Raw genomic sequence first — 19,363 nt, forward strand, 5'->3', positions numbered from 1 at the left:
GAGACATCCTACAAAATTGGTAGAGGAAGTCCCAGTCATGAGCAGCATGCTTCCCCCGAGTCTTTGATCAGCTGTGTATTTAGAAAAGGACTGGAACACGACATGCAAGTAAGAGTTTCAAAGAACAGGATATGGTCAGGACAATTAGGAGGACAGAGTTGCCTGGGTCGCAAGGATGGGGAGGGATGAATGATGAACGTGCTGGATTCGTGAGTGAAGGGGGTGATTGGGAGATGCCACGCCAGCCAGAGGAGAGAAAGGAGGTGAAAAGTGGAGGGGAGGTTGGAGTGTCTTTATTGTCTCTGTACCAGGCAGAAAGTAGCAGAAAGCAAGTTAAAATATGGCTATTGTGTGAGGTTATTTGATATGCAGTGTTCTGAGAACAAGTCTTTAGAGGTTTTGGAGAGGTTGTTTGGTAGGGAAAGCTTGAAATAGATTAATAAATATAGATAAATAGATAATGGACAAGTGATGGATGAAAAGGTAAATGATAGATAAGTAAGTAAGTGTTAGTCACTCAGTCATGTACAACTCTTTGCAACCCCATGGACTGTAGCCCACCAGGGTCCTCTGTCCATGGAATTCTCTGAGCAAGAATACTGGAGTGGGTAGCCATTTCCTTCTCCAGGGGATCTTCCCAACACAGGGATCGAACCCTGGTCGCCTGCATTTCAGACAGACTCTTTACCATCTGAGCCACCAGGGAAGACCTAGATAGATCATTAGATAGATAGGTATTAGGTAGGTTGGGTGTAGCTTCAGTGTGTTTGAATGCCACAATACAGATGCATCCAGCTGATCTAAAAGGATAAACAGAATGCAAAGGGATTTAAAGTCCAGGAGCACTAATCTGGGAGGATGCTTGGGGGTGATCCAAGGAGACCTTAATGCCAAAGCTGGCAGAGTACATGCAGCCTGTGGCCGAAGTCATTGTGTTAAGGAAGCCGGGAATCTTATTTGCTGGAGCTGTTCTATGTTAGACTGTCAGTTTTGACCCTAGAGACCAAGGCTGGGAAACCCCGTGGTTCTCTGCTCTCCTCTACCCATGCTGCTCTTTCCCTCGGCCTCTCCTGATTGTCTTGAATAAGGAAAAGCAACTTGGAGATGAGGGCAGGATCATGGCAGAATCCAGCCTCCTTAGCCCCATTTGTTTGCTAACTCCTGGCTGAGGAATTGAATTTGTTTACATCAACCAGAGCACTATATGAACAGTGTATCTTATCATCTGCTTTCATGTCCCCGAAGCCTTTCCTTTTGGAAGGATGTGTAGGGAACCTGAAACTCATAGAGGATTAGCCCTGCCATATGGAGCCACCCCTGTACCCTGCCTGAGCCACCACCGTGGTGACCAAGACGGACCCTATGGCTTCCTCCTGGCCAGCCTCCCAGGTTCTGCGCTTGCCCCATCCCTGTGTGTTCTCCTTGCATAAAGGGATCCTCTGAAACTTCATCAAATCAGGCCACTCGCTGCTCAGAATATCCCAGTAGTTCTTTTCGCCAAGAGTAGAGCCACTACCCTCACAGCAAACTGGCCTGCCTGGCCTGGCCTTGTCTCCACGCTGCCTCCTTGTTCACTTACTCCACCCACATTAGCCACCTTGCTGTTCCTCCAACACCCCAAGCACTCTCTGCCTCAGGGCCTTTGCACCTACAGTTTCCTCTGCCTGGATTCCCATCCCCTCAGATACTGGCATGACTCTCTCCCTCCCTTCCTGTAGGATTTTTACTCAGATATCACCTCATCAGCGAGGACTTCTCTGACCACCTCATATATAACAGCAATCCCCATCACATACCATCCCCATCACAATCCCCCCTCGCTGTTTTATTTTCCCCCTAGCAATGACCACCATCAGATATGCCGTATTAATTTCTTATTTGTTTCCTATGAGTTTCCCCCTAATAGAATGTAAGATCTGTAAGAATGAGACTTTGTCTCTTTCATTTACCACTATATGTTCTGTGTCTAGAACATACCCCAGCATTTGGTAGATACTCAGCAAATACTGGGGCTTCCCTTGTGGCTTAGACAGTAAAGAATCTGCCTCCAGTGCAGGAGATGCAGGTTTGATCCCTGGAGAAGGAAATGGCAGCCCACTAGTATTCTTGCCTGGGGAATTCCATGGACAGAGAAACCTGGTGGGCTACAGTCCGTGGGATCACAAAATGTTGGACATGGCTTCGAGACTACACCACCACCACCACAACATATACTGACCAAATGAATGAAAGAAAACTCATGAATGTATTCCAGAAGTTGGCACTCTGTATCCCTCTGTATTTGTTTGATGTTAGACTGGGATTCTTCCCGTAGAAGTCCTTTCACTCTGTGAGTCCTACACGCTAAACTCATCAAGAGTGAAAGATAGAACAAGACTCCAAGGGCATCACTGTTGACTGGGGACCACCAAGTCACTCAGGCAGGTCATCACATGAGGCTTCACCGGCAGGATCCTCCTGGCGCACCATCAGCTTCTCATTACAACAGGGTGGGTCAGGCTCCAGACTGACACCCTCACACTGCCCTAAACCACCTACAAATGCAAGATTGTTGTTGTTCAGTCACTAAGTCGTGTCCAACTCTTTGTGACTCCGTAAACTGCAGCATGCCAGGCTTCCCTGTCCTTCACCATCTCCGGGAGTTTGCTCAAATTCATGTCCATTGTGATGGACATGAGGACATTGTGATGGTGATACCATGGTGATATCTCTTCTCCTCCTGCCTTCAATCTCTCCCAGCATTGGAGCATTGGGGTCTTTTCCAAAAATCCAAGATGGCCATTGATTAATCCACAATAAGGAAAACCCACATCTCCATCTCAGAGTACTCGCTCCCTCCAAGAAAATCTATATGGGAAAGGAAGTTAAGATCACAAGATCACCGGGGAAGCAAGGAGTCAAAACAAGGAGTGTGCTATTCTGACGCCACCTTCTCCCCATGGAATCCAACTTGGTTAGAGGGAAGGGAAGTGTGTGGGCTCAGAGTTGGACGGGCCTCGGTGCAAACCCTCAAGCCACAATTTTCAGTGATTCTGACCTGGGGCAAATTTGTTAACCTCTCTGAGCTTCAGATTATCCAACCACAAATGATGATAATAATTCATGCTTTATAGTGTCCTTGAAAGGGCTTGATGAAATAATGAGGTTGTGCAGTGCTAAGCTCCTAGTCTTCATTCATCAGTGGCAGGGGTGTCCCTTTATTCCTCAATCAATGAGGACGTACTAATGGCTGAGTTGACCCTGACTCTCCCCTGCTCCGTAGGCTCCCCTTCCACACCCCAGGCAGACCACCCCTCTCTCTTAACACGCCTCCTTAAGCCTAAATGAGATTTCTCAACCTTAGGATCCTTTACAGTTTCACCACCCATGCCTCTTGTATTTTAAGCACAATTGTGTATATTACGTGTTACATCCATGATGTACCCACCTTACTCATGTAACTCCCAGGAAGTTTCCCCACTTATCTCATTTCCATTTCAATCTTTGGAGGACATCTTCCTGGGGTCTTTGCTCTACTGACTGTATGGATCGTGATGCTCCCTTCATCACCTGTTCAGAGGTTGTGAGAGCAAATCAGAGGCTCTTCTCAGCCACACAAGCCCCGTCTTCTATTATTCAAGGTCACATTTCTTTCTTTCTTTCTTTTCCTTTTTTTTTTTTTTGAGGTTACTGTTAGTAACAGCAATAATGATAGCTGTTAGTTCTAGAACTTTTACTCTGTGCATTTACACGTAGTTTACATGTTATGCGTATTTTTGTGCATTAACACCTACTAACACCCGTGCTAAGGAAAGTACTGTGATATGTATTCTCTTTGAAACCCCAGTTGTTTTCTAGAATAGGCACTCTTATTGCCCTCATTTCATAGATGAAGAAACTAAGGACTAGAGATCTCATAATTTTTGCTAATAAGATTATGCAACCAAGGGATAGAGCTGGGGTATGAACTCAGGCAGCCTGGATTCAGAGCCCATTGTCTTAACCACACTACAGCCATGTGGTTACAGGACTGACCTGGTACTTTGTCCCAAGTGGGGCAGCAGATACTGTTGGAGGCCCTACATCCTCAAACAGGTAACCCAGTATAAAGTCTATGCCCTGTCCCTTGCCCTTAGGGGCAGTCACCCCCATGACCACCAGTGAAACGAGCCCAGTCCTCATTCCCTGACCTTGATGATAACAGTCATCCCAGTTGGCATGGAACTGAGGGATTTCCTGGGTCTCACTACTTTGGGAGCTAAAACTAGACAGTCCCAGGCATGTGGGGATGGTTGGTCCCCCTAGGCGAGAGCAGAGCCTCTGGAGCCCGTCTGATGTCACATCCTGGCTCCACCACTAATGAGGTCTGCAACTGTGGCCAAGTTACCTAACCTCTCTATGCCTCCATTCCCTCACATGTAACATGGGAATCATAATAGTGCCTACATCATAGGGTTATTGTAACCAATAAGTTAATGCATGAGAGACATATAAAAGAGTGCCAGGAACACAGAAATGTCTAGTTGAGGGTTTGCTACTATTGTCTTCCTATTAAAAGCTTCCAGAAATCCAGAGTTACAGTCCTGGGGCAGGTTCTTTGCCTAGTGCTTTTGACATCTATAAGAAACAAACATGTAGTGATTTCCTTACATTTTCTCAAGTTGGGCTGCAAACAGCAACAACAAAGGAATATATATGGCAATTTATCATCAGCCTGATTTTACACCGGTTAAAAGAGAGCCGTCAGCCCTGCAGTAAGTAACAGGTCCGTGCCCACAGGCCTCCTAGGTGTTATTTGTATTTTTATGACCCTCCTGTGGCTATACGGATGCTCAGTGGGTGTAGAAATTGGTTGGTTAAAAATAACAAATAAGAAATCAAAGTCGTGCCTTTGTCCCTATTTCCATACCAGGTAGGTACCACATTCATTATTTGCTGGACAGCTGTGGGAATAAGCGGCACGAGCTACAACAACTTGATTATCCTCCAAGAACCAAATTAAACCATTGGGCTCTCTTATTATTGTCATCCTTGCCTTTGTGGAACTCTTGTCACCCTCTTAATCTACCAACATGCCTCTCTTCTCCCTCTCCCTCTCCTCCCTTCTCCCTGGGTGCTCTATCCTGTCTCTTTCGATCAGAAGGGATCAGCTGGTTCAAAGTTAAAATGCACAGACTTCCCCAGCATGCATCCACGGCCACTGGATTCAGCCAGGTTTTAGACCCAGCACTGGAACCAGCTGTTTCTTTGACTTGGAGGAGGTGTCATCCACCCAGAGGGCGTGGCCTGCAAGAAGCTTTTCCCTTTACCTGGAGGCTGACTCAAGGACACAGAAGCAGCAGAAACACCATGTGGCTTATTTATGCATTCATTCAACAAACATCTTTAATGCCAGGTGCAGGGAAAACAGCCTGTACAACAGCATCTCTGCTCTCAGGAGGCCTGCAGGCTCCCAGAAAGATGGGCATTGAGAGTTCTCAATCTCAGCTGCACAGAGGAACTACTTGGGGAGCTCAAGAAATCAAAATACTAATGTCTGAGCCTCATCCTTAGAGATTCTGGTTTAATTGGGGTGCAGCCTACAATCAGGATTTTTCAAGGCTCCCAAGTGATTCTAATGTGCAGCCAAGTGGAGACCTACTGCTCTAAACAAAGGATGAATTAGAATGATGGCGCGTGCTTTAGAAGAAGGTGGTGCTGTGAAGTCATATGATGGGGGCAGAACCCCGAGTTGAAAGTCAGAAAGCCTTCTCTGAACAAGCCGAGGATGCATGGCTTTGCCAAAGTGAGTGCAGGGAGCAGGATTTAGGGGAGGAATCTGCCAAAGCATAAAAGGAGGATCTAGGCCATGCAGGCAGGCTGTGTTCTTGAGCAGAGCAGAGCAGCGTGGCTGAAGGTCAGAGAGCAGAAACCTCAAGTGACAGAAGATGAGATGGGCAGGTTCGGATCGTGTGGGGCCTTGGAGGCTTTTTTAAGGAGTTAGGACTTGATCCTGAAGCAGCGGTTCTCACACAGCAGCCTTCAGAACCTGCTGGAGGGCTTGTTAAAATGCTGACTGCCAGGCCTCACCCCCAGAGGTCCTGATGGAGGGTCTGGGATGGAACCCAAGAGTGCACATTTCTAATGAGATGTTGCTGCTGGTGGTGTTACCCCTGGTGGTACCAGGACCACACTTTGAGAAGCACTGCTGTGATCTGAAGCAATGGGAGAAACCCCTGGTGCATCATCAGCGGTGTTCAGTGTGGCTCCAGTGAATATGTACCTTAGCAACCTCCTGATATTTGCCCATCACTATCCCATGACATCCTCCTATGATTGGGTGAAGTGGGATAAAGAAAAGTGATAAAGGAAAAAAGCAGGCTCCCCCAAGGAAGGCACAAACTTGTGTCCAGCTCCAGTGCTCCTGGGTGATAACATGTGCTCAGTTGTGTCCAACATCTTGTGACCCCCATGGACTGTAGCCCACCAGGCTCCTCTGTCCATGGCAAGAATACTGGAGCAGGTTGCCATTTCCTTCTCCAGGGGAGCTTCCCAACCCAAAGATCGAACCTGCATCTCTTGCGTCTCCTGTATTGGCAGGTGGATTCACTGTGCCACCCGGGAAGCCCCCATACTTAGCCAAAAGGCCTAGAAGCAAAAGTGACTCAGTCTCAATTCACTAACTGACGTGGGATTTCCCTCCCCAGAACGATCCCCAGTTACTACTGCCTAAACTGTTTCCTCCCTTCATGATCGTCTACTCTTTTAAAAAGTGTGCTAGTAAGAGCTGGAAGCATCAAAACTGTACAAAATGAGATGCTTGTTTGTTTGTTTTTTTTTTTTTACCCTGAGCCCAAGGCTGAGCCTGCTGCCTTCCTTTTCCCAGGCAGAGAGAAATGATGCTGATCAGTGAGAATCCTGGTTCATCCAGGAAACAGGCAGCATCAACACCTGGGTCCAAATTTATGTCACCTCATGGAAGCTTCTGTTGCTGCTGGGGTGGGGGTAGGGAGGGGGGCATGATTTCTGTTTTCCGAGCAAAAAAGAAGCATCAGACCTTGGAAAGGATCACTGGCCTTCCCAGCCCTGCCCCCTGCCGCTGCCCCAGCATACCCCCTCCTCAGTCCTACACAAACCCTTAAAGACACACACATGCTATTGAGATGAAGGCACATCTGCCTCTGGATTTTCTACATCTTTTCTGACAATGCAGGGGCATCTGTTCAAGCTCAGGTTCATGGCTGAGGGTCCGTACCAATTTGTGCCTGGAAACAGAATCTCTTCCCTGCTCCCTCTTACTCACCCAGATGAGCGAGAGGACAAGTCCTGCTGTTTTCTGGGGACCAAAATGCTTCTCTGGCAGAGCCAGGCTTCTAAAATTAGTTGGAGTTTGCCCCCAGAATCTCTTGAAACACCCAATTGCATTTACTGAGCATTTGCCGCTGCTCTTTAATAGAAATGACCACCAGACCCCTGGTCCCCAGCCCCTCAGCTGTTTGCAGCCTTAAAGAGTTCTGGAATGCAGTGACGGACTCTGTTACATATTTCCATTGTGCGTCTTTTCCTCAGTTCCAACAATGCACAGCTCTCAGAAAATAGTGGTGTTTAAAGCAGTTGGAGGAGAAAGGGTCCCCTAATTAAGTGAACAAGCAAAAGTACAATGCTTCCCAAAAGAAAAAGTCATCATTCATTTTATTCTCAACTCTTCTCCTCCTCAGAGTGGCTCTTGGTGTCAGTGGGTTATCTGAAAACACTTCCAGGGACCTTGCTAGAGTCTTGGGTGGTAGGCAAAGGGGAGTGAGATTTTCCTAGGATGTGAAGCAGTCACACACTCAGGACACCCCCAGAAACCTCCATTTTTTCATTTGAAACAGGATAAGCTCTTGGTTTTTTCTTAATCTGGAGATGAGGCAAGAAGAAGTGGCCTGTACTTCACCTCATGCCCCAAAGAAAAAGCCTGCCACTAATTAAATATATTTGTAATATCAATAATTATATCAACACTAATAACCATAAGTGCTTCTCTCTATGGAGCAGTTGCAATGTGCTCTAACTTGATGCTAAAATCTTTGCCTTTAACATTTCATTTTACCCCTCTGACATCTGTGTAAAGTATTACCATCATCCTTGTTCATTCATTCATTCAACAAATGTTGATTGCATGTGTTATACGCCAGCTATTTTTCTGACACTGAGGATACTTCAGTGAATGAAAGATGCAAAAATCCTAGCCCTTGTGCAGGTTTCATTCTTTGGGGCAGGACAAGAAATAAGATCCATTAGCAAGATGGTGGTGGAGATTTAGTTGCTAAGTAGTGTCTGACTCTTTGTGACCCCTTAGACTATAGCCCCCCTGGCTCCTCTGTCCATGGGATTATCCCAGGCAAGAATACTGGAGTGGGTTGCCATTTTTCCTTTTCCAATTAGCAAGATAGAGTTTTACAAACAGGGGTGAAAGGTAAAGCCACTAGCTCACGATCACACAGACAACAAGAGGCAGATCAAGATTTTGATCTCAGAAACCTCTGACTACAAACCGGGTTCAGGTTTTCCCCTGGACTCAGAAAAACCTTTCCACGGGGGTGCCGTCCAGGCTGCAGTAGCTCTCCTAATGGTCTCTTGAACCGGCAGGCACATGCATCTCCCTTCTCTGGCTTGCCTTGTCATCTGTCTGCACTGACATGCATCTTGTTGCGTGTTTTCACTTGCATTGCCATCTGCGTGTGGCCCTCTCTGCTTTTCTAAGGTCTGCCCGATGTAGAATGTTAAAGTCCTACTTCTCTTTCCACATCCCTTGTCCCCTATTAGCCACTTATTTGTACCTCTCAATTGCTGCACATGGCAGAACATTTCTTGATGCTTTTTTAGAAAAGCCTTTTATGGTAATTATAGCTTTCTTCAAGTACATTTATGCTCCCCATTTTACTGTGCTGTAGACATTGTTTCGCTCACGCCTAATTTTTGTTAAGGCAGAGAGCCTGCCTACCTGGTAACTGTGTCGATGAAAATTTTTTTTTAGTGTTCAGAATTCTGCGTGTATAAAAGTCTTGGAAACTATCCCATTTCCACTCTGCCAAAGGTATCAGAGATGCTGATTTCAGTCAGAAGTCATTCATTCATTCATCCTCTGCCTATGTGTTGAGTACTAGCAGTCCAAGAGTAAACAGGATAGATGTGGCCCCTGCCTTCGCAGGTTTACATGATAACGGAAATGCCCAGAGCAGTTGTATGCTGCACGGTTTTAGAGGCCCCATTCAAATGGCAGCTGTGACGATGTGCACATTTATTACAACAATTTTCCTTCAGGTGATGACAAAACGTCATAAAGAAGAGCTGCTGCAAGGGCTAGCAAGCATCAAGGAGATGCCAGAGGGTTGTGATTCTGTGTGGTGGATAGAATAGGATAGGGTAGGATAAAACACCATGATAGGTGGAACTTGATTTGGGAGCTTCAGAAAGGCTCTCTGGAGGTGAGGTGAGTGAAGGATGGGGTGAAGTTAGATAGATAACAAAAGGCCGAATGGCTTCGATGTGAATAAAGCCTAAAATGACATTGAGTTAGACTGGCATGGCGACAACCAGTGTAAGATCTGGAAGCCAAGGACTTCAGACTTTACCTAAGGTCATCGGAAAGCGATAGAAGCATTTGCAGCAGGGTCCAGAACTGAGAGAAAGGATAATGGTACAAAACTGGTGGCAGGGAGACCAGTTAGATGGCTTTGACCAGAGTTTAAATCAAAGATGGGGATGGCTCAGGTTAAGATCTAGAGATATTTAAGAAGAACAGATAGGGCTTCTTATAGTAAAAAACAGGGCTTGATTGTTGACTAGATACCTGAGATGAGAGAGGAGGTGCGTGGGGTGGGTAATTAACAATGACTCCAAGACTTTAGTCTTGGCCAGTGGGGTACACGGAGGTGCTATCCATTGATCACGGAATCAGAGTTTGGGAGGAGAAGGAAGATCAAGAAACCAAATTCTATTGAGTCTAAGATACGTGTGGGTGAACAGATGGAGACGTTGAGATGCAAGTTGGAGTCCAGGTCCAGTGTTCAAGGGAATAGAGTTGAAAATTCAGGAGTCATCAGAATATACCAGTGTGTTTGGGTTTTGGGATTTTTTTAAATCCTTAATTTTTACATCAGCTCTAATTTTTGTTAAGGCAGAAACTCTGCCTACCTGGTAACTGTGCCAATGAATATTTTTTCCTAGTGGTTAGAACTCTGCGTGTAGAAAAGTCTTGGAAATGATTCCATTTCCAATGCTTTCTGCCAAGAGCATTGAAAGTGTGATAGAACCAGCCCCAGATATCATTGTTGCCCTAGAAATTTCTCTCTAGGAAAAAGATTTAGGTCTTTAAGAAGGAGGCCCTACTAGCTTCTCATAACTCTCAGAAGAGTCTATAAATGAAGGCCAGGCTGAAATGATCTAGCACCACCTGATTTGTGTTTCCATTCATTAAAGCACCTACTGTGTGCCTGACACTAGGGCGGTTTCTGAGATCCAACAGCAAACATGGAAATCTCTGCAATGCTAAACATCCAGCCTCTACCCACCAGATGTCAGTAGCATCCTCCCTAAAATGTGATAATCCTAAGTGTCTCCAGACATTGCCCATGTTCCCTGGAGCAAGGGATGGGGGCCACAATTGCCTCAGTTGAGAATCTCAGGTCTAGGGTCATGATAGAACCTGAAGTTTCCAACAGCCAGCTCGCCAGCTGTACGAGGATACAAGAAGCTGTGCCTCAGGCCTTCTGTATCAGTGGTCTCAGAGATAACCACTCAAGGAAGGAGCAGTGCTAGCTAGCCTGAAATCCAGAAGACTCCACACAAGAGACCTGCTGTATCCCCAAGTCTAAGCCCGTAAGCCCCATTCAACTGCAGTTTTAGATTCCTCTCCAGGGAAAAGCCACCACCCGATACCCATTTGCCCTCCAGACTAATTACTTTCTACGTTTTGTTTTCCCTTAAGCAGAGGCTGGCTTTGCACTTTACAAACACAACGAATCACCTTCCTCAGAAGGCCACCAGCAGAATGAACTTGTGCTGGGGGTAGCTTGGGGTTGCCTAGCAACGCCACGCATTTACCAAGGCTGCTTTCTTCCTCTTCAAGCTAAAAAGCAACGTCCTGTCCATTAATTCCCAGCTGCCCCAAAAGTTCTCAGAGATTTGCCAGCTTCCCACTGTTCATGTTTTCATCTTCCTCATACGATGTGGAGAAAACCAGCTACTGTGGTCTGTTTATCTCACTTCAGTTGGTCTGGGGAGGCGGAGGGGAATGGAGAGAGAAAGAAAAGAAAAAAAAAAAAAAAAAAACCTCGTTCAATCTAGGAGCATACTTTGAGTGCATATCTGACTGACATGCTGGTGTTCTTTGCAAATTTGAAATTTATGTAGTGGACGTGGGTTTCCTACACAATGAGGTTTCTGTTGAGACTTTGGGCATGATTTTAGTCAAACACAAGACCTCAAAGTAGCTAAATAACAAAGCACACAGAATAGATACCACGCCAGGTGAATGCTGGTGGGTCTGTCATGCAGTGTCTTCTCTGTGACCCAGTCCCTAAAACTCTGCTTGTAGAAACTGTAAAGCTGGAGGTGGCTGGGGGTTGCAGATACTCTCTTTTCCTTGCAAATCTGTGAAATGTCCCTTGGGCTTTACCTACTGAGTTGCATTTTGCTCCTGCAGAAATATTTATGGCATTTCCCTGACACCAGGGCTGGCTTCCTCTCCCAGCTCTCTCTCAAAGTATAAAGAGATGGGAAAATCACCTGTATTCCAGGCAGGGCTGTGGTCACCTCCTTGGTAGGTAAGGAATGGAAATGTGACTGTTGACTTTGAGAGGATAGATGTGGAGACCAGGAAGTCTTTTTCTAGATATGCAAACACCAGTGCTTTGCTCACATCCTGGACTGAGTACCAGGCGCTACAACAAAAGAAAAAAATTCCCTGATCACCATCTCCTCATGCCTCCTCTCAAGAAAGCTGTTTCTTTACAGAGACTTCTGCATGTAGAACTTCTCCTGTTGCTTACCCAGGTCCTAACCCATACCACATTCTGGAAAGGATGGGAGGGAAGAAGTATTGAGGAGTAAAACTCCTTAAAGAAGTAAATTTCAACTCAATTTCAAATCCTCCAGCCCTTTCTTCTTAGGAGGAGTCCTTTAAATTCCCACCTCTGCCACATGCACAAATTAGGTTTATCGGCATTCTCGTAAGGGGGACTCAAGAGAAGAGAGGAAGGCGGCCAGGTGATGGCCTCCGGAACACTGGAGAGAGAAGAAGGGGGAGAGACACAGTTTTGATTCAGAAGATTTGGGCCAGAAAGGTTTCAAATCAATTACCTCCATCATTACAAAGCACTTCATCCCTCTGCCACGGCCCAATCCACCCTGCACTTTGTGTGGTTTAAAAATAGATATAGAAAGATATGGAGATGGTAGCAAGAAGTCGAGATAGAAAGAGAGATTCAGGAAAAGTTATTTTCTGAGGACAGTTAAATTAATGGTCATTTGGAATCTGTTCTAACATAAGAATCTCCTTAAATGTAGGTATGTAAGGGAACATACCTAGATTGCACGGCTTTAATTTCCTCGAAGTCATTGCCTTGTACACTTAAAGCAGGTGAATTTTATGGTATGTAAATTATACCTCAATAAAGCTGTTAAAGGAAAGAAAGATGAAAACATATCTAGGAATTCTTGCCAGCAAGTAGGTTTTGTGAGCATGGCCACATCCTCCCAGAGACTCCCTTCTGTAGTGACCCCCAGTCTTTCTCTTCTTTCCTCATCCAGACTCTCTTTGCCCAGGCTCAGGTCAGGAGGGCAGTAGCTGCAACTGTTTTGTGGGCTGGGGCAGCTAGGGAGTGAGGCAGGCTACTGATTCTATACAAACACACATCCAAAAAGGAAAAGAAAACCACAAACTAAGAATGACTCAAACGCTCCCGCCTCCCCCAACACCGGGCACATAAGCTTTCCTCTGCTTTCTCCTGATCCATAGCACTGAGTACCTATCCCTTCCCCAGGCATCAGATCCTGCGGTATTTTTACATCATGCCATAAATAGGTTGAGTGATTAGCAGCCAACATTTTAAGTGTCCCTTAAGACTAAATACCACAAAAATATGAAAATAGCCCAGCAGAACCATCCAGTTCTTGGTCCTAAGAAGCTCATGCTAATCACATGTAAATTTAGTTTTAAAATTCTGAAAGATGGAGGGTACTCAACCTCCACCCTGGGTTGGTAGGAAATTTTCACCCTTCTGCATAAGGCACTGAAAAAAGAAAGGATTTTTGTTGAGGCAGCATCAACCCTGAGCCATGGGCTGGAAATAACAGCCTACTAGACTTGTTGTCCGCCCAGGGCTAGTTTCGTTTTTCCAGAACATTCCCCACTTTGGGAAGGTTGCCTCAGACCCCTTCGCACAGGTCAGTGTCACTGGGGAGCGTCTGCATCTGGGCCCCTGCTAACGGCTTGCAACCGCATGCATCGCCTGCTTCCCCGACTCCTCCCGCACCAGGTACGGGACCCCCCTCTGCGGCTGGCCCAGCGGCCGCCCTGTGGCCTTGCACCCCCTTTGCATGGCTCCCCCGCGGCCCCAGCGCGGCCTCACGTTCCTCCTCCTCATCCTCTCCGTTTCTCCAACCAGATGGCTGCCCCGATTTGTGCAACGGCAACGGGAGATGCACACTGGGTCAGAACAGCTGGCAGTGTGTCTGCCAGACCGGCTGGAGAGGGCCCGGATGCAACGTTGCCATGGAAACCTCCTGTGCGGATAACAAGGATAATGAGGGAGGTGAGTGATCGTCTTCGAATTCCCAGCCCCTCAAAAGTGGAGCGTTGTGTATAAATGGTCGTCTTGAGTCCCTTTTGAAAGACCTCCCCTTTGCTATTGTCAGATGTTGTAACACTTCCTTTGAAGCATACGCAGCAGAGAGCCGGGTGCTTGGGCCAGCAGGGGTCCCTGGAGGCACCAGGGGTGGATACTAGCTTCGGTTTCTCAAGTACACGTCCCCACAGAAAGGTGGCCAGGCCCTGGCTCTACCTTTGGGTGACCATTCCTTTCAGGGTATACAAACAAATCTGTGCTGGTGACATTATATGTTCAACATGGGCTAGGATGTTGTGAGCTGTGAAAAGGCTGCATCCTTTCAGCCCTTTAAGATGTTGCCGTACAGATGAGGAAACTGAGGCCTAGAGAGTGATGAAGTAACTTTTGTCTTTAATTTTTATTGGCGTACAGTTGATTTACAATGTTATGTTACTTTCTGGTGTACGCAAAGTGAATCAGTTATACATTTACATATATCTGCTCTTTTTTAGATTCTTTTCCCATGTAAACCATCACAGAGCCTTCAGTAGCATTCCCTGTGCTATACAGTAGGTGCTTATTAGTTATCTATTTTACATATAGGAGCATATATATATATATATATATATATCAACCCATCTCCCAGTTTATCCCTCCCCATCTTTTTTCCTGGGTAACCATAAGATTGTTCTCTACATCTGTGACTCTCTTTCTGTTTTAATCACAATCTTTCTGTTTTAATCACTATCCAAATCCAGCTCTGACTCCAAAATCCATGTTCTAACCGAAGGTTGGCAAACCACAGCCCTTAGACCAAATCTGATCCACTGCCTGTCTTTGTACCAGCAAAGCCTACAAGCGAAAATATGGTTTTACATTTTTCATGGTTGGGGAAAAATATATAAAGAAGGAAAATGCTTCATGACACATGAAAACTATGTGGGATTCAGATGTCAGTGTCCGTATGTAGAGTCTTATTGGAACATAGCTACACCTATCTATGTTTTGTCCTGCTTTCAGCATTAAGGCAATGTTGGTTAGTTGGCCAAGACAAAGCCTAAAATTTTTATCCTCTGATCCCTTATCAGAAGTTTGCTGACCTCTGTTCTATACATCTGAGCTGGATATGCCTGTGTTGTTTATTCCCTGATGGAGTCCTGAGATTCAGGGGCCAAATGGGCTTGCTATAGCACATGGACCACCTGATATCCTAGGAGCACATAGTCATGGTCCCCTAACATGAGTACAGGTTCATCATCCACCCCTACCAGAATGACTTATATGATCAGCATTTCCTCAGGGCAGAAACTGTTTCTGGGTATAAGAAGGTATGAGTCTGATTATTTAACAATAATATGCATTCTCTCATATGTGCCAATCCCTGCACCCGGGGACTGTCAGCCCCTGCCCTCATGGCCCCAGCGGGCTGGCTTCAGTGGTGTCTGGAGATGTAGGCTGAAAGTAACAGACATCCTATTTCTGTTTTTCTTCATCCTCCTGTTTTGCAATTCCCGTAACCCATTATTGCAGTTCTAACACCTCTTTAGTTTCTAGGTAAACAAATGTGCGTACACTGATAGGAGTACACCAGTCACAAAAAGTTTATAGACTTGACACAGTGCTCCCATTCATTCGCTTAGCCCAAACAGAAACCACTTTTAATTCATTTTTGAATGAAGTGAGGCATAAGTCTGTAATACATTTTTTTTTTTCCAAGAGAGATAGTCAGAATTGCATTGCTTTTCCTGGTGATAGTCACTGTTTTTGCGTCTGGACCCTGGTGGTTTCACCAGGTTGCTTACAGGCCTGCTCTTCACCTTCCAGAAAGGAACTGGCTTCCTTCCCTGGCGCTGGTGTCAGCAGCTGAAAGCTTAGCAAATGGTTGAGACGCTGCACCCAAGGGAGGGGGGACCCAGTCTCCCCCAGATGTGCCCTGCACCACTCCCTTCTCCCTCCACCGGCCCCACTCGGATGCCAGCTCCCACCAGGAGAAAATCCCTGAAGTGATGGGGCTGGAGGAGATACCCTCCAAGTCCCCAGCCTGAGGACTGCCCAAGGAGCATCATTCAGGTCCCTCCTGGCAGGCAGAGGCAAGAGGCATCAGAAAGGCAGGCCACAGAAGCAAAGGAGGCAGTGATTATGCTAAAAGACAATAATGGCCTTGTTATGGGAACCATTAAAGCAACCTCCCAAGGAAGTAATTAACCACCAAAAAAAAAAATGCTCTGCACAGTATTTATAAAAAGAAACTCCCAGTTAATTCAGAGTTGCTTATGTCAGGTGAGAGGGGTAGGCAGGGATTCTCTCTCACCTGGCGTAAGCAATTCACAAATGAACTGAGTTCTTTTTTTGGAGGAGATTCCTCAGTGCAGAGTATCCTTTTTATGGTTAGTTACTTCCCGAGGAGGTGTGCTCAGCACTCTGGGGTTTATTGATAAATATTGAAGTTGTTCCTCATCAACTCCAGACCCCGCCCTGCAGCAGACTAATATTATCCTGTTCTGCTCATTTTGGGGGTGGGGGTGGGAGTTCTACCCCAGGCTCTGGCCTGCTTTGCCGGTTCTCAGGGAGAGCTTTGTGGGTCTCTAGACATGGCAGTGGGTGGGTTGGAGGGGCGCCCAGGCCTGGGGAGCAGCTGCAGTGAGCGCATTTGTTATAAACCTCATGAGTGGAGAAGATAATAGAGCGCCCTTCCAGAGCAAGCTGGACGAGCCAAATCATTTTTCCATCTAGGAACGCTCTACATTTTTTTTTTAAAACTCTCAAGTTTAAAGTGATAGATCTTTTTTATTTTAAACAGAGATAAATATAGATGCAAATATGGAAATAGATATTTTAAGTCCTCTGCAGCCTTTTTCAACCTGAGTTCCTCCATGAGAGGCTTCCCTGGTGGCTCAGACAGTAAAGAATCTGCCTGCAATGCATAAGACCCAGATTTGATCCCTGGGTTGGGAAGATCCCCTGGAGAAGGGAATGGCTACCCACTCCAGTATTCTTGCCTGGCGGGCAAATCAAGAAGTTTTAATGCCTACAGACACTAGTAGTTTCCAAAGTTGAAAGTGAAGTCGCTCAGTCATGTCGACTCTTTGTGACCCCATGGACTGTAGCCTACCAGGCTCCTCTGTCCATGGGATTTTCCAGGCAATAGTACTGGAGTGGATTGCCATTTCCTTCTCCAGGGGATCTTCCCAACCCAAGGATCGAACCCAGGTCTCCTGCATTGTAGACAGACGCTTTACCGTCTGAGCCACCAGTGAAGTCCCAAAGTTGAGCTTATAGCAAAACCACCTGGAGGGCTTGATTACACATAGGTTGTTAGCCCTATCCCCTTTTCTGATTCCGTAGGTCTGGAGAAGGATGCAAGAATTTGAACGTCTAGTAAATTTCCAGAGTGTGCTAATGCAGGTTCTCTCTGAGAGCCACTTAGCTAACACATCTGTTATATGGAATGAATGAACTTCTCTCCTAGGCAAGGAGGTGGTGGTAGCTTAGTCTGACTCTTGTGACCCCATGGACTGTAGCCCACCAGATTCTTGTGTCCATGGAATTTCCAGTGCAAGAAGACTGGAGTGGATAGCCATTTCCGTCTCCAGGGCATCTTCCTGACCTAGGGATGGAACCTGGGTCTCCTGCATTGCAGGCAGGTTCTTTATCTGAGTGAGCCACCCAGGGAAGCCCCATGAACCTAGAATGGTACTAATGGTACCTTCCTCGGAAAACTTGGGAAATTGATCACACAAATATTTTCTGGCTTCTGTGGTTGTTAGATGAGAAACCCTGTTGGAAAAAGCTGCCTTAAAATACGCCCCGCCAAACAATTTATGGATTCCTACCTTCTTATTCTCATCACTTTCAAAGTCTCCCAACACCCGTAGCCATGTGACCACCAGCTTAACCTCAGGAAAAACTGGCTGACTTTGAAGGGACAAACATCACCTGCCATGGCCCCTGAGAAGTAGCAGACACGGTTCAGACAGACGTGCATGGGAGCAGACTGTCTTTTTAATAGTGAGAGATCTTTGCTTGAACTGCTCACCCCAGTTTGAAAAAGAAGAGACTCAAAGAAATATTTTTGCTTACAGAAGACAAATAGGAGCTCATTAAAGTCTGAGAATACACACAACATGTGCGTCAAGTGACAGGCGGATAATATTTAATTATCACCACCAAGACAGAGGTGTGAGATTTAGCTCATCACAGCCAGGGGTAGGAGAAAGGGTGTAGATTTCCTCTCAACGTGGGAACCTCGAGGTGGGGAGGCGCTGGTGGACCGTCTGCCCTGGAAAGACAGTCCTTATGCCTTCCCTCCACCCGTTTATCACCCAAACCTTGGAGTCAGGCGCCCCGGCCCTCTGTGTGCAGAAAGGCTGGCTTCCATTATGGTCTGAAGTGCTCGTCCCCAGTCTGTGGGCAGAGGCCCAGAGGCGGAGAGGCAGGAGACAGCCCTTCTGAAGGCTTCCCCTCCACTCTGGGGGATTGTCTCTGTTTCCCTCTGTCTTGCTTCAACACAGATCTGGAAGTTACATGCTGGGAACTTTGCTGGGGGTCCAGTGGTTAAGAATCCGAGCTTTCACCACAGGGGGCATAGGTTCTGGGAACTAAGTTCCCTGGTGGGAGAACTAAGATCCTGCATGCCACATGGTGCAGCCGGAAAAAAAAAAAAAAAAAGAAAGAAAGAAAGAAATCAACAAGTGTCTTTAAAAAGGTAAAGAAAAGAAAGATGCTTTGTGTGCATCCCCTGTCAATTCCCTGATTTTTGAATAGGTGACACTGTAGCAGAATATGGTGAAGAGCCTGGACTCAGAAGTCAGTCCCTGTAACCCACTTCTGCAAGTCAGTTTCCTCCCCAAAGTTTCCATTTTGTTGTCTGTAAAATAGGCCCAGTTATGCCACCTCCATGAGCAGGTGTGACGTTCCAGGGAGAAAATGTGTGTGATACATTTTACAAGGTGCCCAGCTCATACGATGCCCTCTTGTGTTGGCTGTTGCTGGCTTTCACGTTATTAGTATTGATGGTGTTGTCATTGTCCAGGATGGATGCTGAATCTACAGAGATGGAGCCGAACCTGTAATTTCCCCACAGTATATAACCAGTGAGATTCTAACCAGCGTTCATCAGACCTCAGGGTTGTATGACAACGCTGGAGAGCTTGTTAAATATATAGATTTGTTGGTCCCAACCTTTGAGATTCTGATTTATTAAGTCAGATGTGGGATTAGGAATCTGCATTTTTACCAAGGATTCTGATGCAAGGGATCTGCCAACCACATTTTGACAAAAAAGTTTTTTCAAATAACAGTTTCCCCTGCGTGGGCTGACACAGCTCAATGTCGTGATGCCTGTTTCCAAGACCTCTCCCCCTAGTATTTCAAGAACCCAAGAGGAATGAAGTGAAGAAAGGGGAATTTAATTCAGGAAGAAGGAAGGAATTGGAAAAATATGAACACAATTTCCTGTTGTGTTTCTGAGTAAATAGTATGTTTTAGAAGTGCTCTCCATTCCTGGTTGGAGAGATGGCCAATGTTGGTCTCAAAATTTAAGCAGCCTTTAACTCTCTGTCATTAGAGTGTGAATCCATCCATCCATCCTT

General features: G+C 46.1%; 1 protein-coding gene across 1 annotated transcript in view; it reads left to right on the forward strand.

Moving 5' to 3' along the window:
* Positions 1-19,363, forward strand: part of TENM2 (teneurin transmembrane protein 2) — a 1,394,720-nt gene that overhangs the window by 1,253,247 nt on the left and 122,110 nt on the right. Inside the window, exon 16 of the mRNA XM_060415963.1 lies at positions 13,611-13,757. Coding sequence (XP_060271946.1) covers positions 13,611-13,757 — 147 coding nt within the window. The remainder of the gene's footprint in view (positions 1-13,610; positions 13,758-19,363) is intronic.

The sequence above is a fragment of the Ovis aries genome, chromosome 5 (assembly GCF_016772045.2).
Source record: "Ovis aries strain OAR_USU_Benz2616 breed Rambouillet chromosome 5, ARS-UI_Ramb_v3.0, whole genome shotgun sequence".
NCBI classification, from domain to species: Eukaryota; Metazoa; Chordata; class Mammalia; order Artiodactyla; family Bovidae; genus Ovis; species Ovis aries.